At 42.9% G+C, this 25,957-nt stretch overlaps 2 protein-coding genes and 1 pseudogene across 5 annotated transcripts in view; 2 read left to right on the top strand and 1 right to left on the bottom strand.

Annotated features, from left to right (window-relative positions):
* Positions 1-7,817, top strand: part of RNF14 (ring finger protein 14) — a 31,235-nt gene extending 23,418 nt beyond the window's left edge. Inside the window, exon 10 of the transcript XR_004951920.1 lies at positions 3,559-7,817. The gene's annotated coding sequence lies outside the window, so the exon portion shown is untranslated. The remainder of the gene's footprint in view (positions 1-3,558) is intronic.
* On the bottom strand, positions 1,620-12,592 carry GNPDA1 (glucosamine-6-phosphate deaminase 1). 4 transcript variants are annotated; one of them, XM_016124142.2, is made up of 7 exons: positions 12,449-12,592; positions 11,372-11,501; positions 8,382-8,483; positions 6,771-6,953; positions 5,576-5,760; positions 3,757-3,931; positions 1,620-3,068 (listed from the first exon to the last, which is right to left on the bottom strand). In XM_016124142.2, the coding sequence occupies exons 2-7, from the start codon at positions 11,493-11,495 to the stop codon at positions 2,968-2,970; spliced, it is 870 nt and encodes a 289-aa protein (XP_015979628.1). In that variant the 5' UTR covers positions 11,496-11,501; positions 12,449-12,592; the 3' UTR covers positions 1,620-2,967. The 4 variants fall into 4 exon arrangements, with proteins under 4 accessions (XP_015979628.1, XP_015979629.1, XP_036080162.1 ...); XM_016124143.2 differs by lacking the exon at positions 12,449-12,592 and adding an exon at positions 12,387-12,436; XM_036224269.1 differs by lacking the exon at positions 12,449-12,592 and adding an exon at positions 12,054-12,380.
* Positions 12,589-24,789, top strand: LOC107499689 (annotated as a pseudogene).
* Positions 24,790-25,957: the final 1,168 nt, after the last annotated feature.

Raw genomic sequence — 25,957 nt, 5'->3', positions numbered from 1 at the left:
TCCATTATCATGTAATATTGCTGTTATCTCCCTTGGTTGTTATATATGAACACTACTCTTGGGAGGAACTATATGGCTTATAGTTCAACAAATAATGGATATCAAGGCACTGGACAGAGCAGTATTTAAGCAGTATGTAAGCTTCATGAAAGCTTACATTTAATGGGAAACAAAATACATGTCAGCTGGTAAGGGTTCTGGGAAAATAGAGCAGGGTAAGGGAGATAGAGAATCAGGATTGCTACTTTGTTGGAGGGCCAGGGAAGACCTGATAAACGACATTTGAGCAGAGACTGGAGGAAGAGCCAGGCTCATTTCCATCTCTACTTTATAAACATATTTAATAGAGGCGACAACCATTTACGTCAACACACTGTCACTCTTTACAGCTTTAAACACATTCCATCCACTCTTTCTGAACTTAAGCTCCATGCATACTTAATATTTAATATTATCTTTTTCATTTTTTGAGTATCAGACTTGGGATTTTACAGACTTAACTTGTTTTCCTTAGCTGTATTTATTTATTAATCAAATTGTCACAGCCCAGTCAGTTGTAGCTCCATTAAACTGGCTGCTTCATCCTCTCAGTACTGCCTCAGACATTTTTTTAAAGCACTCTTTATTTTCTGGCAACCGGATATTCCAGGCCCACTGTGATCCTGGTTCCAAAGCATGCAGTTAGCTCCTGTCCAAGGAGACCCAGTCTGGCCCAGGAATATACATCCCACCTGATCCACACAAGAACTTGTTGCAGCATCTGCTGGGCCACCAGGGTCCCGAATTCATATAGACATCTCCAGTTTAGCTGTCATCACTAATCCTTTTTCACTTCATTCTAATATAATTTTTTCTATGCCTATTTGAAATTTAACCCCTTTTTTACTGGATAAACAATGTGACATAGTCATATAGTGGAATACTCTTCAGCAATAAAAAGGAATGGATGACTACTGCATGTTAGGTGAACCTCAGAAACATTAAGCTTAAAGGAGTCAGACCCGAAAGATGCCATGCTGTGTGGTTCTATTTATATGAAATTTCCAGAAAAGGCCAGTGTAGGAATAAGGTACTTTTTGGGATGATAAAAGTGGATTGTGGGAAGGACTTGCACAACTCCACAGACTTAGTAAAAATCATTGAATTTATTTTCAAAAATGGGCATGTAAATTATATCTCAATGTAACTGATGAAAAATTAAACACTTCTAACTTCTGCTTGTATCTAATTGGTTATACTTACCCAAGATAGTCCATTATATTGACTTTTTAAACTAAAACACTAAACCTATTTTCCATACCATGCAGTTTTTATATCTTCCTGGTCATAAATCTGCCTTATTCTTTTTAACAGCTGTATATCCTTGTTTGGTCCCAAGTACGTCCAGAACATGACAGTTTGTTGCTCAACTGTTCATTCCTACTATTTTTCACATAGGTGCTTCATTCTTATATTTTCTTTTACCCTGGTTAAGTTTAAAATAGATTAACAACTGCTATGATTGTGACTTCCTGCCGAGCTATTGTGACAGCTTCGTTCACTCGCTATCCCCAAATGTACATCAACCCAAATCATCTTCTGACCTTTGCGGGGTAGGGGGTAGAAATCCACAAATGACAAACTTGAAAATACTGAATTTAATAGAAAATTATCACATTGTAGACAATGCAATTAATCCATTAGCTTAAAACAAAATGATGGCAATCACGTATAAAAGCTAATGACGAAACACTGGTATCAAACACAGCGCTGAGAGGCCTGAGCCAGGCTCTGAACGATCTGTCCCAGAAACAGGCAGCAGCAGCTTGACACAGGCACAGAAATAGGGAGGAGGAGGAGGCAGCATGCACCTGAAGGCTTACGAGTTAAAAGGAAGACTCATCTTGAGAATAAAAGGTAAAGGATAAAGGAGCAAAAATGTTGTATTTCCTGATGTTCTGGGAACAATGGAACATGCCAACCCAACCTGAGAGGGTTAGAAGGGCAGGGTTTTTTAGGTGGGGAAAGGCAACTTTAGGAGCATTTGGTATGTTTTGTCACTCAACTCCTAAGGAAGCAGAACACGCACTTGTGTATTGTGACTAAACTCATAATGGAGCTGCTTAAACTGGCCCCCATCACCTTGGCTGGACACTACATTGAAGTCCTGGCAGTGTCTGTTTCCCCAGTGACCCTCCTACTTATTAATGGTATGCAAAAAAGAGGAGCCACAGTGAGACCTTGGAACAAAAACACAGGGCTGTGGAGGGTAAAGGGTTTCCACCTTCCAGTGCTGGAGAGTCCCTGAGGGAGAGGAGTTTGACCTCGCCTGGCCCCTTGAGGCTCTGAGTTTATCAGCAAAGCCTTCTCTTTAGCCCTACCCACCCCAAGGGAGTCCTCGAAGTTCACAGAAAGGTCAACTGAGAGACCAGGAAAAACAACTGAGAAAGTAAGGGACAGTTTTCTTTCTATGGCACTTGTTACTGACCAGAGGGACTACCCCCTTATACTGATTTTAGACATTGAGTTTGTTCCTTAATCTAGAACAGTTATTCTCAAATAAGGGGCAGGCCTGCTCAAGAGGGGCTCTCAAAGCTTCTCCAAAGAAGTTTTGTCCAAAACAACCCCCACTTCCCCCTAAGTGACAAGTCTGCACATAATAATGGAAATTTCTGATGGAGTGTGTTGTTGTACATGTGAACAGTGTCAGAAGCAGAATAAAAAGCTAGAAATCCCAAATCTGTGAAGCTGACACCAAAATTATGGAGTGATTTTTTTTTTTTTCCAGTTAAATTACAAACAAGTCATTCCTCCTGTAGCTAAACTCCACAACTAAGCTCCACACTGCAGAGTGAAGAAAAAAAAGTTCACCCATATATCTGGAGTAATCATACTGGATTAAAGAAATAAAATTCTGTCTTCCTAAAGACAATTTCCAGAAAGACCTGCCCATCCCAGTGAGACCCTTGACACTAGGATTAGCACAGGCTAATCACTGTATGGTTTCTTAGAAGACTGGCTTTTCTGTGTTTCTTTCTCTTTGATACTGTACAAGGGGTCCACCAACTTGTTATGGACGAGCATTAAACCTAAAAAAAAAAAACAATTAAAAAATAGTTAATGCAGTTAGAGGCAGGGTTCCATGATTATCAACAGTAATATCCAGGAGCTCTCAAATTTTGTCCTGGAACTGATCATCATGTTTTCTCTGGGGGCCCCAAAAAACAAACACCATAAGACTAGGAAAAGAATTTGTTATTCCCAAAGAATGCTTGAAACCACTGGACTTTTGTAAATGCAATCTGTAGAAGAGTTGGCCATTAAAAGGTTAATCTTTTCAGCGAAGAACAAATTCCTAATTTGCTTATTCAATAAATGAGGATTTTTCATAGAAGTTTGCTTAAGGCAGTTTATGTCCTTTTTAAGACCAAAGACCCTCAGTGACAGTTCAGTGCCTTTCCCACAAGGAAAGGCCTGTGCAAGAGCTGGGAAGATAAACAACCTGAGGCTCACTAGCACCGCACAGATCACCACCCAGCCCTTGGACTATGTCTTTTCATTTTCTTTTCTCCTCTTCAGAGCAAACAAGTCTCCAGAAATGGACCCTCACCATCATAGATGGACGAGAAATGACTATATTCTGAAATAGTTGGGTTTGATTTTTATTAAAATTAGAGTTGACAATGAAAATGGCCAGAGTATGAAAGCTAGATCCACTCCCCACTCCTGGCACACCCTGAATTTGGCCACCTCCTCCCACATTCACCCCTCCCTCACCTTTGAAATACTTGACGGTCTTCACTTTCAGCTCCAGGGTAGCATCCTCATCACACACAAACACTGTGCGGGGATGCTGCTGGAAGGCAGACACGGTCCACATATGGTTCACTCCCTCCTCAATGGCCTTGTACAGAGCAAATGCCTTGTGAGCACCTGTGATGAGGATCATCACCTGGGGATCAGAAAACAAGCCTGTGACAGAGAAGGAGCAGCGGAACCGGAAGTCCAGGGACCTGAATTCTAGTGTGGCTGCCCCAAACTGCTGTGAAGACTACTATTTTATATACCATCGTAAGTCGTTAGCATGCGACACACTGTGTTCCATGCTCCCATGCGTTATCACACAAGTAGCCTGAGGTAGGGAGCATGGTTATCACAATGTTCTGTGATAAGAAATGGGCTGGGGGGATGGTTAAGTAACTTGCCTCATGTTCTTGCCCATCACCAGTAGTGTCTCCTGGCACCTTTGATGGTGACTGTGCAAGTGCCCTGTAAATAGATGTGCCACACAGAGGCCCACCTCTTATCTCAACAGTTCTGACACTAGGTCCCAGGGGGTCCTAGGCTAGGTAAGTTTTCACAATCACATACTGAAAAAGATGGGGCCCAATCTACAAGGGGGCCTTGGGAGCAATGGTGAAAGTTATCTCCTTTGCCTCTAAGGTTGAATCCCAACAAGGTTCCCCCTTAATCTGGTCACTTTCAGTTCTGAGTATTAGACCTACTAATGCGACTTGGGGTAGTACCTTTTGTTTAAATAAAACAAAGGCACAGGCTCCCCTCAACAGTTAAAATAACAAGAAAGTAAGTGTTGGACAGTGATTGTAAAGAACTCAGCTTCATGGATTTCCTCTCATTGTAACTCACTTGTACCATGGAGTTGTGAACAAGATTTACTGTTTTTTTTTTTTTTTTAAAGATGGGAAAACAGAGGCATAGAGAGAATGTGACTTTGTTCAGGACCGCAGAACTTTTATCAAAGGAGAATTTCCTGATTTCCAGCCCCAGGTCCTTTCTCATATTACAGTACACTCACACACAGGGAGGGTTTATGAGCTGCAAGCCAAGAAGAGCAGAATGACCTCTCTGGATGCTGATTTAAGGACACGCAACAGAATATGGTGCCATCGTGCATTTCGCAAAAGTTCACTTTAGACAGGGAACCTTTTTCACTGATTCAGATGTTTGTTTACAGACTTGGGCAAAGAAGTTTGAAGCTCAAAGGTCTGTAACTGTTTCCCACTGAATATAACCCAGGAAGAGAAAAAGCTTTTAAAATTCTAATGAAAGATGGTAAGGAAGTTGGAACCACAAAAAATTCAACCATTGCCCAACTTTCTAGGGAAGAACTTACTAAATTCAGTTCAAGACACTTATATTTCAATCATATGTCTCCACAGTTATGAATCCCTGAGCACAGGGCTGTAACTACCAACATCCTTCACTTCAAACAGTTACCTCGACCACCTGCAGGGAACCAGAAGGTTCCTCTTGGTACCTGGGCAGATGCGAATTCATATTCAGACATTAGTGGTGCTGGGCTCCTCTCCCTCTGCCTGTGAGGACCTTGAAAGGGGTATGTCAGCAGAGGCCAGGGAGCCTACAGTTCCTGGGGAGTCAGCACTCAAAGGACTTACCTCACACCGGGAGCAACGGTGCCCTCCAAAGAGGGTCAGTTGGGATTTTATCCTTATTTATAATGTCTTCATTTTTTATACAAATGTATTCAGGTGGTACTGCACAGTTGAAGTTTTTTAATAGCCAAAAGACTAGTCCAACCCCGCAGTGAAGGCCTATGGACCCCTTGAACCCTTACCTCTCTAGCATCCATGACAGTGCCCACACCCACTGTCAGGGCCATAGTGGGCACCTTGGCGAGATCTCCCTCGAAGAACCTAGCATTGGCCAGGATGGTGTCCATGGCCAGTGTCTTCACACGGGTCCGGGACACCAGACTGGAGCCTGGCTCATTGAAGGCTATGTGTCCGTCGGGACCGATGCCTGCCAGGGAGAGACAGCCAGGGCAGCCCTGTCAGTTCCAGGAATCCAAAATTTCAAGGGTGGACTATCTCTTTCCCCACCTGGAGTCTGCAAAACTTGAAAACTCTCTTTTCTCATTCACCCCTGGGCAGGTACACTAAGCCTATGATCACCCCCTTCCCCTTTCCTCCCCATTTCTATCTGAAGTACACATAACCATTGTTAACTTGCTGCCCCCCTCAAAAAGCTAAGTAAGGGGTACTCCAAATAGCTTCTGCCTCCCCAGATCATCAAAGTGCAACGTCTCTCCTGCTGGTAGTTAGGGGTCCTCTGACTAGGATAGAGTCACAGAGAATGAAACACACACACGGCCTGGACAGGGGCTGCGAAGTTTATAAAATCGCAGAACATTAGTGCTCCCAGCCTCTTCCTCCCCACCTTGAAATAGAGAAGGGTTAAATTAAGAGCAGTAAAAGACAGTCTGACTTCATACCCCTGTGGGTGACTCTAGAGCTGGCGACAGAAATTTAAGAGGGCAGCCCAGGGTAGGAACAAGGGCATAAATCTGAGAGAGGGACCCCCTAGGTTCCCGCCTTCTCGCCACTGCTCTGGCCAGCTGACCTTGGGCAAATCACACAACTTCTCTGGGGTTCAACCGGCTATAGCATGTACGGGCTGAGTGTGGAGTCTTTGGGAACTACGGGAGCCTGTGATTTTATCTTTAGATAAGTCCCATGACCAATCTGTAAAACCTTAAGATTGGGAAATAGAATCTCAGAGTCAAAATTCAAACCTCTTAATTTACAGATAAGGCATCGAAGTGCAGAAAGAAGAGATGTCCAAGATCAAAGCCGCTGGGTAGCAGAGCCAGGGCGGGGAGCTAGGCTCCCACTCTTGGCCTTCCCTGCCTCCTCCAAGGAATAAGTGACCCCCACTGTCGCCAGCACAGAGAGAAGAAGCTGTTTGGAGACAGACATGTGTTCTAGCCATGCTGGGTGTGGCCTGGACACCTACTGCAGTGTCAAGCTCACCTCCAACGAATAGCTCAATCCCACCCGCAGCCTTGATCTTCTCTTCGAAGGCGTCGCACTCAGCCTGCAGGTCAGCTGCATTCCCGTCCAGAATGTGGGTGTTTTCTGGATGGATGTCGATGTGCTTGAAGAAGTTGTTCCACATGAAGGAATGGTAGCTCTCCGGGTGGTCTCGAGGAAGGCCTGTGGGGCCATGGCCATGATTAGTCATGCCTAGCCGAGCCAGAGCCTTCCTCCCAAGGAGGATGCCAGGATATCCTGCCCCCTAGAGATGCTCTCAGGAGAACACTCATCAGGGAACCTTGGGTGCCAGCCCTCTGACCCTCACCCCCTTGGGATAGGCTGAGCTGATATCCCCTAAGCATCTACCCACCACCACCACCTGTGACTACGGAATTGGGCCGAAGTAGCTGCACACCAGGGGCCTGAGGAATCCCCTCACTTTGACCACCTTTTCACAAGGGAATGACCAAGGAAGGCCAAAGTAACTCTGGGCTTCTGGAGATGGCCTAGACACCTGGGGGTAGGGCAGGGCCCCTCTCGGAAAGGAAAAGGAAGTAAGCACCCCATTCACCTTGTGCCTCCCACTCCCAGTTATACCCTGCTCAGCCTGAACCCCAACTCGAACACCAAATGTTTGGAGAGAATTATCTCAGGACTTGCCAAATGGGATTTTTTTTTTTTTATCCAAGAAGAAAAATGATGTTTAAAGTGAATATTTAATGTTTAATGTTAAACATTAAGAATGTTTACAGTGAGCTTTACAAGGGAAGGAAATTCTGACATACTACATTATGTTAAATGAAATAAGCCAGTCACAAAAAGACAAAATACCGCACGTGAGGTACCTAGAGCAGTCAAATTCATAGAGAAAGTAAAATGGTGATTACCACCGGCTTGGGAAGTGGGAAATGGGGAGTTGGAATTTAATGGGTGTAGAGTTTCAGTTTTGCAAAATGAAAAAAATCGTGGAGATTGGTTGCATGACAGTATGAATGAATGTACTTAATGCTACTGAACTTACATAAAAATGGTTAAGGCAATAAATTTTATGTTGTGTATTTTATTACAATTAAGAAAGTTAAGTGAAGCCATTACAAAATTACAGGGGAGTTGGGTGGGGAGTGGAAGGAGGCGACAGAGACCAAGCTGTAGCTTTTCAGCCGTGGAAAGGACGCCAGTCTCAGCTCCCCTCCCAATGTACCTGGCTGAAAGGGGAGCTAGCAAATGAGCACTGGAGAGAAAGTCCAGATACAGACACTGGGGACACACTCTAGCCACGCTACCATTTCCAGTCATTTGTTCCAAAAAGAAATGGCATGGAACTAGGGAGGAGGCAGAGGAGAAAATATTCAAATATTTATTAAGTGCTTGCTCTAAACAAGAGGCTTCCACGTCTGTTATATCATTTAATGCTTACAACCTGTGAGGTCAGTTTTATTTGTTACCCATTTTATAGCTGAGTAAACCAAGGCCTGGAAGAGACAGGCCTTGAGATAGGCTCAGTAACTGGTTTCCTTAGACATCTGCATTCCACTCTAGGGTCAAGCCTGTGAGGTGAAAAATACAACTCCTGGAATCAGGTAAAGACCTGGAGAGAGGAAGACTCACCCACGTACTCATCCATATTGAAGGTCTCAACATATTTGAAGGACAGATCTCCATTCTTATAGTACTCAATCAGCTTCTGGTAGCAGCCAAGTGGGGTGCTCCCTGCAAGAGAGGCCATAGCCGTGAACACCTTTCAGACCCCAGTTCCTAGAAGCCCAGAGGGCACCCAGAACGAGTCAGGGCTATTCCACAAGGAGAACCTGTCAGATCTGAGCGAAATAAGTCAGATCTGAAGTGCCACCCAAATGCTCCAATCCTAACTGCCACACATCAATTGCTTGTTTATCGCCTATTTCCCCACTAGATGGTAAGCTGTCTTTGTTCACTGCTAAATCCCCAGTGCCCAACACACTGATGATTAAAATGACTGCGATTGAGTGAATGTCAGACCTAATTACTAACATGACACTCCCTGAGCAACTACCGTGTGCGAGGCACAGGGAGGCTCGTGGTGGGGATGCAGAGGAGTGAGAGACCTGGTAGCCACCCTGGAAGAGCTGTCTAGGAGTGGGGACAGGAAGCAGTAATGTCAGCTGTGATGGGGTAAGCAAAGGCTAGTGTGAGGGTTCAGGAAAGACAACCCCAGGGTTGAGTCTCATTAAAAAGTCGATCTCAAAACCTAAAAAAGGCAGGAAGACTGCTATAGACTAAAACACTGCAGATGCATGAAGCCTAACAACACTGGATTAACTTTTTTTAAGCTATGAAAAGTGTAGACAATTAGAGGAAAAAAATGTAATGTTTGTCTATTACACGATATTGTGATGATTTTTAATTTTCTTAGGTATGATAATGGTATTGTGGCTATGTAAGAGAACGTCCTTATTCTGGAGAGACAGGTGCTGAAGGACCTGGAGGTACAGGATGTCAGGATGTCTGGAACTTCCTTTCACATGATTCAGAAAAAAATTGTGTGTTTGTACAGACAGAACATGAGCCAGAAGAAATGAAAGCAAATGTGACAAAATGGTAATAATGGGCAAATCTATGGAAATAGTAGTGTACTAGTCTTTCAACTTTCCTGAATATTTGAAATCTTTCAAAAAGAAAAAAAGATTGAAAGAATAAAAGCCCCGCCCAAATCAGACCACTCTTTTTACAATCCACCAATGGCTTCTCATTTCACTCTGAATAATATCCAGCCCTAACAAAGGCTCTACATAACCTGGCCCCTGGTTACCCCTCTCTCCCTTACTCATTCTGCTCCAAGCAATTCTACCTCAGGGCCTTTGCATGTTCCCTTTGCCAGCAATGCTCTTTCTTCAGGTATCTGCATGGCTATCTTTCACCTCCTTAGGCCTTTATTAAAATTTTTCTCAGAGACCTTCCTTGCTACCATATCCAACACTACAACCCCCACCCCTGCCTAGACACTCCTTATCCTTTCTTCATTTTTCTCCTCTCTTTTCACCATCTAACATACTCTGTATTTTACTAGTTTGTTTATTATCTGTCCCCTCTACAATTTAAGTTTCAGGAAAGCAGGAATTTCTCTTTTGTTCACTGCTGTATCCCTAGCACCTAGAACAGCTTGGCATATAGTGGGCATTAAATAAATAATATCTGCTGATGAATGATAGCGGTAGTACCCCCTCTCTCCTCAACCCAACCCAATCCAACCCAAAATAATCAGCCTGTCCCTGTGACATGGCCTTGGCCATGTCTCAGCCATACAGCTTTCCTGTCCTTCTCCTGGGCTTGTTCATTTACATCTAGTCCATTTTCAAAACCTCTAGCCTTCCCATCAATTCTGTAAGCTCCCCAATACCTAACCAATAAATTCCTTTTCTGTTTAAGTTAACCAGAGTTGGTTTCTGTGGTTTTCACCCAGAACCCTGCCTGGTACTTGCTTCATCTAACAGTTGGAATGTTCCAAGGAACCTATATGGATATGTTGTGCTGGTTCAAGTGTGATAGGAAGGGGGTACCTAGGTTGTGGAGGGCCCTGAGTGCCACTCTGAGGAGCTTAGATCTGATTTTGCAGATCATGGGGAACTAGGGAGTGTGTCAGCAGGAGCCCAGACACTGGCCCATTTAGAAAACAGGATGTTAGTGCAGCCCCCATATTGGCCTGGGGTATTGGTGGTTTCACAGATAACTGGTCCCACAAACCTCCAGTGCAGAAGTGAGAAAACTTTGGCCTACAGGCCAAATGTAGCCTGTACAGCTCATGAGCTAAGAATGGTTTCTACATTTTTTTAGGTTTTTAAAAATCAAAAGAGTATTATTTTGTGACATATGAAAATTATGTAAACTCAAATTTCAGTGTCCATAAATAGAGTTTTATTGATGTTCATTTATGTATTGTCTGGCTGCTTTTGAGCTGCAAGGGCAGCGTTAAGTAGCAACAGAAGCTGTATGGCCAGTGAAACATAAAATATTTACTACCTGGCCACTTACAGAAGAAGTTTGAAGACCTCTGCTCTAGTTGATGGGCCTTTGGGGACAAATCCACCCACTTCTGAAACATAATCAGGACATTTGCTTTGAGGGGCCGGAGTAAAAATATCTTCCTATAAAGACAACATTTTGATTTTTTCCCCAAAGAAACTAGCACTGTTCTTCACTTAGGTCCTGTGTTTAATTAAGCCTTACAGAAAATGCTGTGACTATCTTCTCAATTCTCTCAAGGATGGTGAGACAAGCTAGTAGCACTCAGATACACAGAATATAAATTAATTCATTGCACAAAATGTATGCCTTAGGGTACTGGAACTTAATCCAGTTAAGGAACGGGGCTGACTTAGGATGTAGCCATAAATTAAGTTCTCTCTGCTCCAGAACTATTAAGGAACGGGCGGCAACTAAACCAACTCACAGAGGAAGCTGGGACCTCTGTTTTCTAAGTCCAGAAAGCAGGGAAGTTGTTCACTCAGTACCAGTACCTCTGAGTCCTCCTTGGCTGAGTAAATCTGACCTGGCTTTCTAAAATCCCCTAATGCCCACTCTCTCCCCTCCATCCATGGAATCCTCTCCCTCCAACAACGCACCAGTGGGGAGCCCCAGGGTGAAGTACTTGTCTGGTCCTGGATTAAACTGGATGATGCGGTTCCTGATGTATTTGGCGGCCCACTCGCTGGCCTGAGAATAGTGGTCCAGGATGATGAGCTTCATGTTGTCCTGCAAAAGGCAGGTGTCAAAAGGAATTGGTTTTAAGGGGTGAGTTGAAAAGGATGGAGATGGTTGGGGAAGAGGGGAGAAGCCTCTCTCACCCAGCAACACCCTCTCCCCAGGCAGTCTGAGCCAGGAAGAGGTCGCACTTTCAATTCACTGAGGAATTAACAGCTGGGCCCCGTTCCTCCACTGCCCACCGGAAGGTGCCGCTGTGGCACGGCTCTGGGTTCTAATCTCCATTTCTTCATTTACCAAGGGCAGGATCTTGCTCGAGGGACCTAAGTTTTCTAAGCCTGTTTTCTCATGTGAAACGAGGATAAAGTAAACTACCTGACAAATTTCACGATGGTGAATATTAAATAAAAAAAAATGCATTTAAACACACAGTATTCAATATGTTTGCTATGATCTGGTAGTTCGACCCAGCCCCTTTTCTCCACCCTTCCACCTCTACTGCAGGATAGTCTCTAGCACCCCGCTCCCGTCCCCTTCCTCAATAACTAGAGGGGCCATGGTTTTATCTCGAGCCACCAGAGCAGGTGGGAGCCGTGTGCTTGCCTGGAGAGAGGGGTGTCCCCTCACTATCGGCTCCCACCTGCTGGCCTTGCTTGGGGATCTTCAGGTTCCAGGAAAGCATGCGAGGTCAAGGTAATCGCTCCGGAAGGAGGGGAGGGCGTTTGCTCCCCAGCGCGGCGCTCAGAGTGGGAAGGCCCGAGCCGGACGTGGCCGAATCGGCCGTCCGTGGGGTACAGAGGTTTTTCACCCACCACGATGGAGATCTTATCGCCTCATCCGCCCCCTGCCTAGGGAGCGGGACCGAGCGGATCAATACGGTTCGGGCCCTGGGGTAGCGGAAGCTGGGGCAGTGCCCAGACACCCGCCTGTGCCCACCTCAGCCACACAGGAAAGTCCGCGCCAACCCAGGCCAGCTCCCTCCTTACTCGGATACCTACCGCGTCAGCTGCAGCTACCGCGCTGACGGCCCCGCCCCGCGCTGGTCACAGGGCTCGGGTCACGCGATGTCAGGCACCGCCCACGGGGTGGATTCTGCGGGGCGAGGCGGGGCGGGTTCTGCATCGCTCCGGGCCTCCTACTCACCCTCACCTCTAGCGGGCCAGAGGCACGCAGGCCAGGGAACAGCCCTGGCAGGCGGGTCTTGGAGACGAGATTTGTGTAGGAGGAAAGAGATTGGCGGACCCAGGCAGCCACCGGGATTGCAGCCCCCAGGCCTGGAGTCTGGGGCTGTTTTAGTGCTGCAGGTGGAGTCCGGGAGGAAGGGTAGAATCCCTTCCTTAGAGTCTCCTGGCGTTGGTCCTGGCTCTTCCTTCAATTTTTTTTTTTTTATGTCATTTCCCGCCTTAGATATTACAGCTATTATATCGTTTTTAAATATAATTTTTTTCCTGTTTTTGTTAAAGGTCACCCTTTGCAGCAGCATATACTAGAGAAAAAGGTAGGTCCCTGGTCTCCCTAAAGCCCCTCCCCAGATAACCATTGCTAACAGTTCATGCTAAATTCTAAATTGTTTTTCGTTGAATATACTTAAATTATATTTTACAGAAATGGGAACACACAACACATACCATCCACAATCAGCTGAATGGCCACATTCTCCAGTTCCTGTGACTCTACTTATTATGGACACCCCAGGGGGCACACTCCTCCCTTTGGCCCATCTCCAGCTCCAAACTGTCTTTATCAAGGTGGGCTTAAAGTGGTGAGACCCTGATGAGGCAGGGATGTGGAGCTAATACCTTTACAGTTCCAGGGACATGTCCTTTGGCCTTGAAGTTGGTGTAGTTTACTTTCAATTCGGTCAGAAATCTCATCTTAGCATGAGGATTACAGAATCTCAGTGAGATCCCAGCCTCCGTCTTCCAGTACATCAGATAATATGAGCCCGGTGTGTGTAGCAGCTGCCTCTAGATCTTTCTAGGAAGAGCGAGTTCACATGACTTTAATAGGGCCTGTTTCCCTTTCCGTAGGGAAGCAGAAGGGTCTCCTAAGCCTGGAGGCTCTGGAGTCAGACTGCCTGGGGACTGGTGAGGAAGACCTGGGTTTAAATCTGGTCTAGCCAATCTCCACTTTTTGAGTGGGTGACCCAAGCAAATGACTCAACTTCTCTAGCTCTCAGTTTTCTTATCTGGAACACGGGAATTTAGCAGAAATAAAGTAAAACTGACCTCGTGGCGACTGTATTAAATGACATATTAGCACAGCTTGGCATTCATGGCTAGCCACGATTACCTCTTATTTCCTTCTACCCTCTTTACAGCCCATTCTCTAATCCTGAAATGCTCTCCATCCGGACCTCTGCCCACTCATGCTCCTGCCGCTCCATGCCTGGGTTGAAGTTATTACCCATATCTATCTTCTCATCTTTTTGTTTTGGAACTAAAGTTGACTAAAAGAATTGTGAGTTCATCCATACAGTGGAACACTCTGTAGCTCTTGTGTGGATGAATGATTTTATACTCTCTAATATGCCCTTGCTTCGGGTAAACACCCTGCCCCTTTGTACACTCCCCACCCCCTAATCCTACTTGGTTTGTGGGTTCATGTGGGTTTGATGGAGCTGGCCCTACCAATTGAGATTTCCATGTCCTGGCAGTTATTGGTTCAGGGTTGGGTAGCCGTGGAAGACACTAACCCAACAGCTAGTCACAGCCTCCTTTCTCCTTTGCTGTTGCTAATGTAGAAGATGGAAAGTCAACTACTTTTTCAGCTTCTCAGTTCCCAGGAAGTGGCTAGGTAACCTAGTTCTGAAGTAATAGATTCTGGGAAAATATTTTACTTTTTGAGAAAAGTAGAAAAGCCCACTTGGCAAGGAAGCGAGATGTCCTTCCAATAGCCATGTGAGTCAGCCATCTTGGAAGTGGATCTTCCAGAGAAGCCTTCAGATGACTGCAGGGCTGGTCAAGATCTTGAGTGAAATCTCATGAGAGACACTGTACCAGAATCACTCAGCTTAGTTGCTCCTGAATTCCTGACCCATGGAAGCTGCAAGATAAAAAAAATATTTGTTTTTTTTTTTAAGCTGCTAAATTATGGAATAATTGGTTGTGCAGCAATAGAAAAATTCCACAAGTGGAGTGATTGGTGGGCAGGGGAGTCAACCCTTATCTCTCTCCCTTGTGCCTGGAGGTGCACCATCTGACCACGAGGAACACTGCTCTTCAGCCCCACACTTCCACTGTGCTGCCTTCCGCGGGGTTTCTCTGGCCAAGGCTTTTTCTCCTGTTACTTACTGTCTTCTGCCTTCTAATAATCCGAGGCCGTGTCTTGCCTCCAATAGTGATAGCAATATCCTTCTGATCTTTGCATTTCCCATACCACCTAGCTCAGTGCCTTGTGAGTAAAAGCCAAAGCCACACATGTTTCTAAGTATGGGTTCTGGAGCCCAGTGCATTCACATTCCACATCAACCATTTATTAGCTGGGGTATTTTCTTAACCTCTCTGTGCCTTAGTTTCCTCAATTACAAAATAGGGATAATAATAGTAGCTACTTCACAGGGCTGTTACGAGATTTAAATAAGTCGACTTTGGTAAAGCATTTGGAATTGTGCCCGACACATGACAATTGCTCAATAAGTAGCAGTTATTAGATTGAACCATATGACATTGCCAATTTTCTGCATCAAAACTTAAATATTGGTAGTTTCACATAGTTTAACATAATAGTATTATTTTTATCATCAGTTATTTTCAAAGAAACAGTCCAACAACCAAAAAACAATTTGAATTGTTATTGATGTCTCTAGACCAATCACGTTAATGAGGATGGATCCACATCAGAACTCAGGGCATCTCTTAAAATCTTCCTTGCATCATTCCTCTTACATCTACCAGGCAACCCTTCTCCATGTTCGTTCTCCACCAACTAGAAAATCTCTTTACCTCAACACCATACCCCACATAAAGAGCCCAAGGGAATTCCTGCCTTGCCCTTTCTTCAACTTAGCTCCATTCTCCTCTTCCTTATAGTTCATTTCTCTCAGTCCTTTTCAGTGCAAATGCCTTGGTTTGACTTCTCAGTTGTTCCTCTGTCTTCTTCATCTCAACAACCCAGACAGGAAACTGTCAAAAACTGGCTTCTTAGAGAGCAGAAGATAAGGGGAGAAGCTGAGGGGGCAAAGGCAAAGTTCCTTCTTTCTTTTTAAAAAAATTTTAATTATGGCAAAAAACATATAACATTAAAACTTACCATCTTAATAATTTTTAAAATTAGTTTCAAGTATACAATACATTGGTTAGACATTTACAGAGTTTATGAAACAACCTCCCTGATTACTCTCATCTTCCCTCTGGCTCTACACCTAGCCATTACAATACTGTTGACTGCATTCCCTATGCTCTGCTCCCCATCACCTGTGACTCTCTATCAACTACTAATTTGTACTTCGTTAAGCCTTCACCGCTTTCTCCCAGCCCCCTCATTCCCCTCTCCTCTGGCTAGTTGTCCTCTATATTTGTGGATCTGTTTTCAATTCATTTGTTCTTTATGTTCCTTAGATTCCTCATATCAGTGAAATCTAATGGTATTTATCTTTCTCTATTTGACTTATTTCACTCAGCGTAATCATCTCTAGGTCCATTCATGTTGTTGCAAATGATAGGCTTTTTTTTTTTTTTTTATGGCTGAGTAACATCCTATTGTATATATGAACCATAACTTCTTTATCCAATCATCTGTTGATGGGCATTTAGGTTGCTTCCATATCTTGGCTGTTGTAAATAGTGCTGTCATGAACATAGGGGTGCATAGATCTTTACAAATTATTGTTTCGGTTTTCTTTGGGTAAACACCCAGAAGTGTCATTTCTGGGTGAAAAAGGTAGGTCCATTTTTAATTTTTTGAGGAACCTCCAGACTGTTTTCCATAATGCCTGTACCAATTTGCAATCCCACCAACAATGTACGTGGGTTCCCTTTTCTACAGATCCTCGCTAACACTTCTTGTTCTTTGATTTGTCGATGATAGCCACTCTGACAGGTATGACTTAATCATTTTTAAGTGTACAGTACAGTAGTGTTAAGTATATTCACATGGTTGTACAACCAGTTTCCAGAACTTTTTTATCTCGAAAAGCCGAAATTCTGTACCCAGTAAACACCAATTCCTCCATTTCCTCCTCTCCCCAATACTTCACAACCACCATTCTACTTTCTCTCACTTTGAATTTAATTACTCCAGATACTTCTTATATGTGGAATCATACAATAGTTGTCTTTTTGTGACTGGCTTATTTCACTTAGCATGTTCTCAAGGTTCATCCATGTTGCATCGTGTGTTAGAACTTCCTTTTAAAAGCTGAAAATTATTCTGCTGTTTGTATATACCACATTTTGTTTATTCATTCATCTGTTCATGAACAGTTGGATTGCTTCCACCTCTTGGCTATTGCAGAATTCCTTTTAAAGGGGGGAATGAGCACAAATTTAGTAATTTTAGGCTCCTTCACCAGGTAAAGACAACCTAATAAACTGCATGATCGCGTGGTTCAAATGTAAAATGGGGAAGCATGTCAGAGCTCCAAGAGAGCCATGTAGAGCAGAGCCAGACAGACGTGGGTGGCGTATCCAGGAATAGACTCCAGAGCCATGCTGCCTGGCTTTGAATCCCGGCTCTACTCCTTACTGACTGGGTACCTTCTGGTAAGTCACTTAATTTCTTTGTACCCAAATTGCTTCGTGCATAAAATAGGAAAGAATAGTATCTTCCTTATAGTATGTCCTATTATTACCACGAGCAATTACCTCAGGAAGGAATAAACGATTTAACACATGTAAGGCACTTAGAACAGTGCCTGGCACAAAGTTAGCATTATTAAAGGTTGTTATAATTATTACTAGAGTTTCGAGATGGGCCTTGAAAGAGAATTAGGATTTGGTTGTTGATGAGAAGGAGGGGGCATTACAGACAAAAATGACCAAAGGTAGGCGGGGAGGCACAGAGGCTGTAGGAGTAGTGTTTCCAAATTTAAGAAATAAAAACACAAGGCACCCAGTTAAATTAGAATTATTTCTAATCGCCTATGCATATGTACTTTGAGATAAAAGAAAAACATTGCATGAGACATACTAAAATCATATTTGTTGTTTATCTAAAATAAATTATAAGTATCTAAATTGTAAACCTCTTTTATTGTATTTCCCAGGTGATTTGCCTCTCCTTAATAGTTCCCCATTTTGCAAAATTTCCTTATAAAATCCCTCCAAGTTACAATCTGAGTTCATTTACATTTTAATGTGTTTTCTGTAGTGGTCACATCCAATTTATTTTGTTCTTGGCCATTGAACACTCATTAATGAGAAATCACTCTCAGCAATAACATCATGAGCTAGTATATAGAACATGTATTGGCATAAAGTTAACAACTCTGAGAACTGCTCTTCTAATTTGATTGGTTGAAGCACATAGCATCTTTCATAGCATAGCTTGCTTTTCCTTTCTTCAGATTGCATTGCATTTCTTGATCAACAACTTTTTAAAATGTCCACTAACAAAAAGAAGCACTGTCATCAATTTTTATTCTTTTTTTTCCTTCAGTGCTACACATGATGACCCACTGTTCTTGTGCTGGAAATAACATCCATGTAAAATAATTGAATTTTTCAGTAGATGAAATCTAATTTTAAAGAGAGTCATAGCAAGTAGTGCAATAATTATCCATTTGGCCTGAAATTTATTTTCCTGTTCGTACCTAATATTGTCCCTTTTAAGAACAGCTTTGATAATAAAAGCGATAAACTTTTATTAATTCTTTTTAACATTTGACAAGTTCCTTTAAGCAGTGGAGTACTTCAATAACACTGCTTTTCTTTCATTTTGCATAATCTTATTGCTAAATTGATACTGAAAACTATGAACAAGAAATAACTAGACTTCATTCAATGCATTATTTCAAAAGTCAACCAGAATTTTTGGGTCCTTTTCTTTAGAATTGAAGTATAACGTCAGTACTTTACATAAATGGAGGATTCTCTCAACTGCATTTGTTAAAGAGAACCAATGATTTTTGAATATGAGAGAAATGAGCAATACTGAATACCCACGAAATCACCAAAATCCTTAAATTACTCAGTTAGAACAGTGTAAATGTCGAAGTAGGAGAACAATTTCATGAGTTCCTTCAGTCTCAATAGAAAAGACATCAGACACTACCGAGAAGCATCATGCAGAATATGAGTAGGACAAGCATCACACTCCATAGAATTATCCATGCTTTATTTCAACTTGAATAATCATTGTTTCTACCCTTACGCAGACATCCACCAAAAGTTGTATCCAACAAAAGTAGGAAGAAATTTCTCATTCTTTTTAATATATACAAAGAACTGCATATATTTACTATGTATAATTTGATGATTTTGGACATATGCATACACCTGTGAACGATCACTATGATCAAGGTAATAGACTCATCCATCACCTTCAGAAGTTTCCTGTGTTCCCTTTTTTTTTTTTTTTTTTTGGTGTCCTGTGTATCATCAGCTCTTTAAAAAAGAATCTCTGCAACAATTTGCTACTGTTTCTAAAGTTTCGTTTGGAAAGAATTTTACTTGCAGTAGTCTTGTAAGCAAGCCTCTTTCACAAGAAAAATATTGCACAAAGGAAAAGTTGTTTCTGTGTGCGTTGTGATCACCTGTATTGCGGCTATGCCACAGAAAGGTGAGACATTTAGATCTTTTCCGTGTAATAATAAATGGAGCTATTACATTTTTATTATGGAAGTAGATTTCATCCTAGCATTTGAAAATTTGCTCGCAATTTTAGAACCAGAAAACACTTCCAGTAGTAGTACAAACAGTTATTTGAGCTGAAAGACATAATGATATACAGTGCGGAAGGCCATTACATTTCTGCCACGATTATTTAACCTCTTAATCTGAAATTTATCTTAAAAAATTGTTCGTTTATCATTTTCCTTAGGACTAGTTGAGGAAATCATACATCTCTTTTGCTTATCTGTGAATATATGCTGATTTATATCTGACTTCATGCCTTTTTTAATGTTAAACGAATAATTGCACACTGCAGAAAGCTTCGGAAAGAATTTTTCCCTATTTAGTAAATGTCTGCCACTCAGAAAGTTCAGCACAAAATTCACGCTTCCTTTTTAGTATTTGGGGATTCAAGTATTCATAAAAAAAAAAAAAAAGATAATAGAAGCCACTACAAGGATCAGATAGATTGAATTTGATAATCTCACAGCTGCAACAGTGCATCTGTCACTCACAAGACTCAACTCTTAACTGTTAAAAGGGCTACAAACTTGCGAACTAACCTTAAGTTGAACTTGACATTGGATGCAAAAAAGGTGAATTTCCTGTTTGTCTAAAAGTGAGAACTGTACTTTTAAGGCAAAATCTCCATCACAAAGCCAGAGCTGATTTAATGTAAAGTTTTGGGAAGCCTGACAGTTGGGCCAGTGGACTTTCAGAAGAGGAAGTATTTAGGGTCGTAAGGACTTTCAGCTGTGTTAGTGTATCTCTGAAGCAAGGTTGCCTTTGACTCGCTTACTTCAAGCGTGGTCCCTAGTGAGGCAATTGCTGATTGGCTGTTGTCTGGCATGGGGGCTATCACTGATTGGCTGGTTTTCAGAAGCTTAGGCTGCCATGGACTTGCTCACTTTCAGAACCATAGTTACTGGAGTGAGAGTATTGCGATTAGCTGATTTTCAAAACAGAAATCGTTAAGTTATCTCTTATTAACTAATGGTGATTACTGTGCACGACTTAGAACTTTGACCAGAGAACAGTGTTTTCCTTTCTTGAAGATGTAAATAAGTACCTTTAATTCCCAGTCTCCCCTTTTCCCCAGCCAAACCAGAGACTTTAAGGAATTGTGCAGCTCTTTATTTGTGGGGATATGCTTTTCAGCTAGTGTTGCTATTTAAGTAATTTAAATACCAATTACTGGAAAATTGCTCCGATTTCTGTCGTTTATTGAAAAGAGCTGAATACAAGCCATTAAGAGTGTGCTGATGGTCAATACAGGATGCAGGACAAAATGTGGGACATGTCTTGTATATACAGGTGCCTCTGTGGGGAAAGTACGAGGGGATGGGGAGGAAGCCCCATCTGATTCTCATTTCCTTCTAGAAGGGCATTTATTGTAGTACTGCTTGTTAAAGAAAAATATTGAAAACAGCCTAAAAGTCCATCAGCCGTGAACTGGTTGGATAAAGTTTTGCATGCCTATAAAATGGAATATAATGCAGCCATTAAAAAGTAGATGGAGTTCTGTAAACTAATGTGAAGACTACCACGAGAGTTAGGTTTAAAAAAGCAAAATGCAGAACTCCACGTAGGGGATCATTTGTGCTAAAGTATGTGTGGGGTCATGGAGGTAGAAATAAATATATGTTCCTTCCTATATGTATAGATTATGTCTAGAAGGTTATTCAAGAAGCGGTCTTGAGGATCTCTGGTGGGAGGAACTGAAAGGCTGGGAGGCTGAAGGGCAGGGAGCAGAAAAAGTCTTCCTTTTCATGGCATGTCCTTTTGATGTTTGATTTCTTTGTCCTTTGTGAATGCATTACCTATACTAAATGAGTTTATTATTTAAAAGCAATGATTTAAAAAAAAAATCAGATGTATGACCTGGACAGGAGGCACAGCTTTGATGTTGGGTGGGGGTGGACAGGATGTTTTCTGAGACTGGTGATCCTTCTACACCAAGGTGGAGGCTGGCTGGTCAGCTATGTGGAATGTTTCCCACAACTGAAGTCTTCTCCACATTGCAGAACACAGGAAATAGCCTGGGGCTAGGAGGGGAATGATGTCACCCACAAAGCAAAATACCAAGAAAGAGAGCTCACAGTAAATCTGCTTAATTAAGCAGGCAGCCAGAGGGAACAGGGGCCACTCTAATTATTCTCTGTAGATTTCACTTCCGGGGAGCTCTCTGTGTACGGAAGTAAAAACCAAGTAGTGTCCTCAGAGCGTCTATCATTACCTCATTTGGGAATCGGTCTGTTCAGAGGATGAGGGCTCCTTAACTGGCAAAAACCAATCTCTATAGCACAAAACATGTTACAGTGAGATGGTATGACAAAATGAAAACTTTTAAAACTAGAGGGATTGGAAGCAATGGAGCCCACGTAGCAAATCACCGTCATCATAGCAGCTAATACTTACTGAGCATTTATTGAATCCTAGGGACTGTTCAGGTGCTTTGCTTGCATTATCATCTCACTTAGTCCTTAGAATAGCTCTATGAGGTAAGCACAGTTACTCTAATTTTAACGATGAGAAAACTGCATATGGAGATTTAGAAATTCACCCACAGTCATGTCAGTGGCTGATCGGGGTGGTTTAAACCCAGGCTGTCTGTACTTCTGGCCATTTGATCATATTGCCTCCAAAAGAGGGTTTCTCTAAGCACAGCCTAAAAAACAATTAGAAGCATCAAACATTCATTACATACCTACTGTGTGCCTGGGGCTTGGAGAAGTCCCATGGGAGACATTCGATGTTTCTGAGTACCTGCATAGCTCCTGGAATGGGATTTTTAAAAATTGAGATGAAATTTACCTGATGAAATTAACCATCTTAAAGTGAACAATTCAGTGGTATTTAGTATATTCACAATGTTATGTAACACCTTGATTTAGTTCCAAAACTTTCATTACTTCAAAAGGAAACCCACTATCCATGAAGCAGTTTCTCTACTTACCCTTCCTCCAACCCCTGATGAACACCAAATTGGTGTTCTAGCTCTGGATTTACTTATTCTGGATATTTCATACAAACGGAGTTATACAATATGTGTCTGGCTTCTTTCACTTAGCATATTATTCTTGAGGTTTATCTACACCGTAATATGTATCAGTACTTTCTTCCTTTTTATGGCTGAATAACATTCCCTTGCATGCACATACCACTATTGTTTATACATTCACTCAAGGGTAGATATTTGGGCTGTTTCCACCTTTTGGCTATTCAAATAATGCTCCTGTGATCATGCATGTACATGTACTTGTTTGAGTACCTGTTTTCAGTACTTTGGGACTTATGCCTACAAGTGGAATTTCTGGGTCACATGGTAATTTTATGATTTAACTTTTGAGGAACCACCAAATTGGAATGTAGTATTTTGACATTGGTATATTTCCTTGGTACCTTGGCTTTTTCCTATCCAAGAAAAGGAGAGCCCCTTTCTTAGGTGAATAGAAGAAACAGTGTGGTATAGTGGAGAGAAGACACAGACTGACCTGGTTTTGAATCTTTGTTAGTTATAAGCCTCTTTAAGGCTCAGTTTCCTTATCTGTAGAAAAGGAAATGATTGTATCATCCATCCATTAATTCAGTGAATCTGTTGAAGGCTTACTGTGGGCCAGGCACTGAGGATAGGGTGAGCTGTTATGTAGTGCAAAGAGTAAGGGATGGGAGGTGGGGAAGAAGGGAGGACCGAGGAGCAAATTATTTTGCAAAGGGAAGACTCTTTTTTGTCATGAGAATTATCACTCCTTTCAATCAGATGTAGTCACTGAGCACATTCCAGTGGGCCTGCTTCTTATTCCTCTCTCTACCCAGCCACCAACACAGGGCCTACTGAAAGACATGTCATTTAGAGCTCTGGGTGGCAAGTAGCAGAAAGTGAGTGGCTCTGTTTAGCAAAGATTACTGAAAAGAGATTGGGATAGCTCCCAGAATGAAGGAATGAAACAATCAGCCCTCTTGGAGATGGGGAAGAGACCAGGCACTGACAGGCTTCTCAGTACCAGTGGCTTGTCACTCTGTGTGCTCCTGCCCCACCCCCCGTCCCCCACTCCCGTGGCCGTGCCATCTACGACCCTGCTCTGACCTTCGTCTCCCACCTGAGAGTGGCTTGTGGAGCTCCCAGTGCCTAATCGTCCCAGCTCAGGGTATGTGTGGCAGGGTGCTGCCTGTAATTGCAAGTTGGGCTTTGCACAGCTCCAGAGGGTTCCTTCCTGTCACAGTCATGTGACAGAGGTTGGAATTCTCATTATGATAATTCTCTAGCAAATAACAGTAAAGTGTCTTGAGGAGGACCATCTTTGTACAGAGTCACAGTTGGCCTGAAAGAGCCAAACCTAGTCTGGGACTGAAAATGAAAGTCGGCATGGACTACAGAAGGAAAAAGCCGGCTAAGAGGACAGAGAAGATAAAGCCAGCCGCAGAGCCAACAGGAAACATGTGAACACGTACATCAATGACTTTCTCCCAAAGTCATGCAGCGCTGTAAATTGTCATGAGGACCCCTCTTTGGGTGACCCCTGCTTCCTGACCTATGACAAAAGGCCTGCTTTGCTATTCTCATCTATCACTGGAGCTACCTAGCCTTTCAGCCACCCTCACCTCATGACAGCACTCAATCCCTGATTAATCTCTGCTTTTCTCAGTCCCGGGTCCAAAAGTACAACCAGACCAGAAGTGATTCCTGCTTTGCTTAGACCGTCTTTGGAATCACTGATGTGGAACCCCAGATTTACAAAAGAGCTGTCCTCCTTCCACGAGTCCTCTGGAATGCCCACCTCCATGCACCAAGTCAGGAAATCGGATTCTGTCAGACTGCAGGCTCCATCCTGGTGGTCCCTGGCTAATTAGGCTTTAACAAAACTGTCGGGCTGGAATAGTGGACTATGATTGGCAGCTGTGCCAGGGTCATGGGGTGGAGGGGTAAAGTTCCCCAAAGGGAAGGAGACTGCTGTCATCAGGAAAAGGTGAAAGTGTTGGGCATCCAGACTCAGGAGATGGCTCTTGGAGTGGTGCTCAGTTATTTCTAATTATTATTAATGAAGCCATGTTTTTAGAGACGCTAAGCAAATATCTTATAAAATTATAGATAATTGTGATAATAATTGAATATTTGCTGTGTGTCAGGCACTGTTTGTCTATACCCTCATTTCTTTTTTTTTTTTATTTGAGAAATTTTATGAGTTTGAGCCAAGCTGACGACATATGCAAGGAGCAAGATCTCAAACGCTCCTATCATTTAATTCTTAAAGGGACCTCACACCTATTTTATAGGTCTCTGTAGTTTCTAGGACATGCTCTCTGCATGGAGAAGCATCCAGCATGGGAATGTTGAAGGCAGATTGCTCCCAGCTCTGGATACCACCTCAGTGACTCTGCTGGCCTGGCAGCTGTCCCCTGGATTCCTCTTGATCTTCGTGGGGACATAGAAGTCAGAAGATCCAACTCACTCAGCTTTAGGACTCATACTCTACTCTGGCAGCAATAATGAGAATAACAACCATTAAAACCACTCATTAGCCATTTTACTACAGGCAGGAACTGTGCAAAGAGCTTTGTGTGTATTATCTCATTTAATTAGTAGAGCAGCCCTGTGAAGTGGTACATGATTCCTTATTTGACAAATGGAACAGAGGCCCAGGGATGTTCCTTGTTAAGGTCACACAGTTAATGAATGACAGAGCCAGGACTTGAACTTGAGGCTGTTTAGAGCTCATGTGCTCAACCACAAGGCTACACTGCTTGACTGACCTGCAACCATCTGTAAATGTGGCCTCTGATTATATTTTCGTACTTGTTATTTATGTACTTGTTCATATGTAAATATATTTTTAATGAATTAATGAAGAAAGCACTCAGCATCAGGTCTGGTTCAGGAGTCTCATGAGTCATTATTACGGTTACAGATGGGAGTGTTTTTGAAAAGTATGTAAATCAAACCCTATTTTCTCCGTAACTTTAGCTTGCGATTCTCATTTTATCTTCATTGCTCTGTGATGTTCAGTTTTCCATGGCTCAAAAATGTTCTCCACCTCTCCCCTGAATGCCATCTGCCAAACTTCTCCCACACGCTCCTAATGTGGCAAATAAACATATAAAAGCAAGCATTTAAAAAATAAAAGCATCTCTTAGCAAATTCTTTTGGGAGGGGATGGATCTTGTTGTCTTGGGGTAAATAAGTCACCCCCTCCAACTTTCCTGTTCATAATCTCAGGAATTTGGGGAGGATTTGGTGAAAGAAAGGGGAATGGAGACTGTGATGGCTGTCTCACAGATGGGGGACAGCCTAGGGGAGTCTCTGCTGCTGAGAGTAGCCAGAGGGGCTCAGAGTTGGGGCTTTAGCCATTGGCATCGTTGGCATCGTGGGCAACTGGGTCAAAATGAACCCCAGGCCCACTGAGGCCATATCTCTGGAGATGGTGCCCATGAACCTACATTTAGCTCGTTCCTGGTGAATACAGCTGTAGTCTTATTCTAATATCATGGAGGAGGAGCCTGAGGCAGGGCTGAGGTCACTGTTAGGGGAGGAAGTAAAAATATGTCTCGTGGATGGCTGCCGTTTTAGGGGCGGTTCCTGACTTTGCTCTCACATGTCTTCTCTGCACAGCCTTTCATCTTGGCTGCACTTGCCTTATTAACACCAACTCAAGTTATTACACTATTTTGCTAAGACTCCACCTCTGAAGAATGTGGTTGGGGAGAATTCAGTCTTCCTGCTGCTTCCTGCAGACACGT

Source organism: Rousettus aegyptiacus, unplaced genomic scaffold (genome assembly GCF_014176215.1).
Source record: "Rousettus aegyptiacus isolate mRouAeg1 unplaced genomic scaffold, mRouAeg1.p scaffold_m13_p_7, whole genome shotgun sequence".
NCBI classification, from domain to species: domain Eukaryota; kingdom Metazoa; phylum Chordata; class Mammalia; order Chiroptera; family Pteropodidae; genus Rousettus; species Rousettus aegyptiacus.
This window is presented reverse-complemented; position numbering and strand designations above follow the sequence as displayed.

Excerpts from the sequence above, each read along its gene's own strand:
- GNPDA1 (XM_016124141.2), bottom strand. The coding sequence starts at position 12,132 with ATGCTTTCCTGGAACCTGAAGATCCCCAAGCAAGGCCAGCAG. Across the intron at positions 3,932-5,575 it reads CTGTCATGGATGCTAGAGAG|GTGATGATCCTCATCACAGG; the intron begins GTAAGGGTTCAA and ends TCTGATCCCCAG. Across the intron at positions 3,069-3,756 it reads GACCGTCAAGTATTTCAAAG|GTTTAATGCTCGTCCATAAC; the intron begins GTGAGGGAGGGG and ends TTTTTTTTTTAG.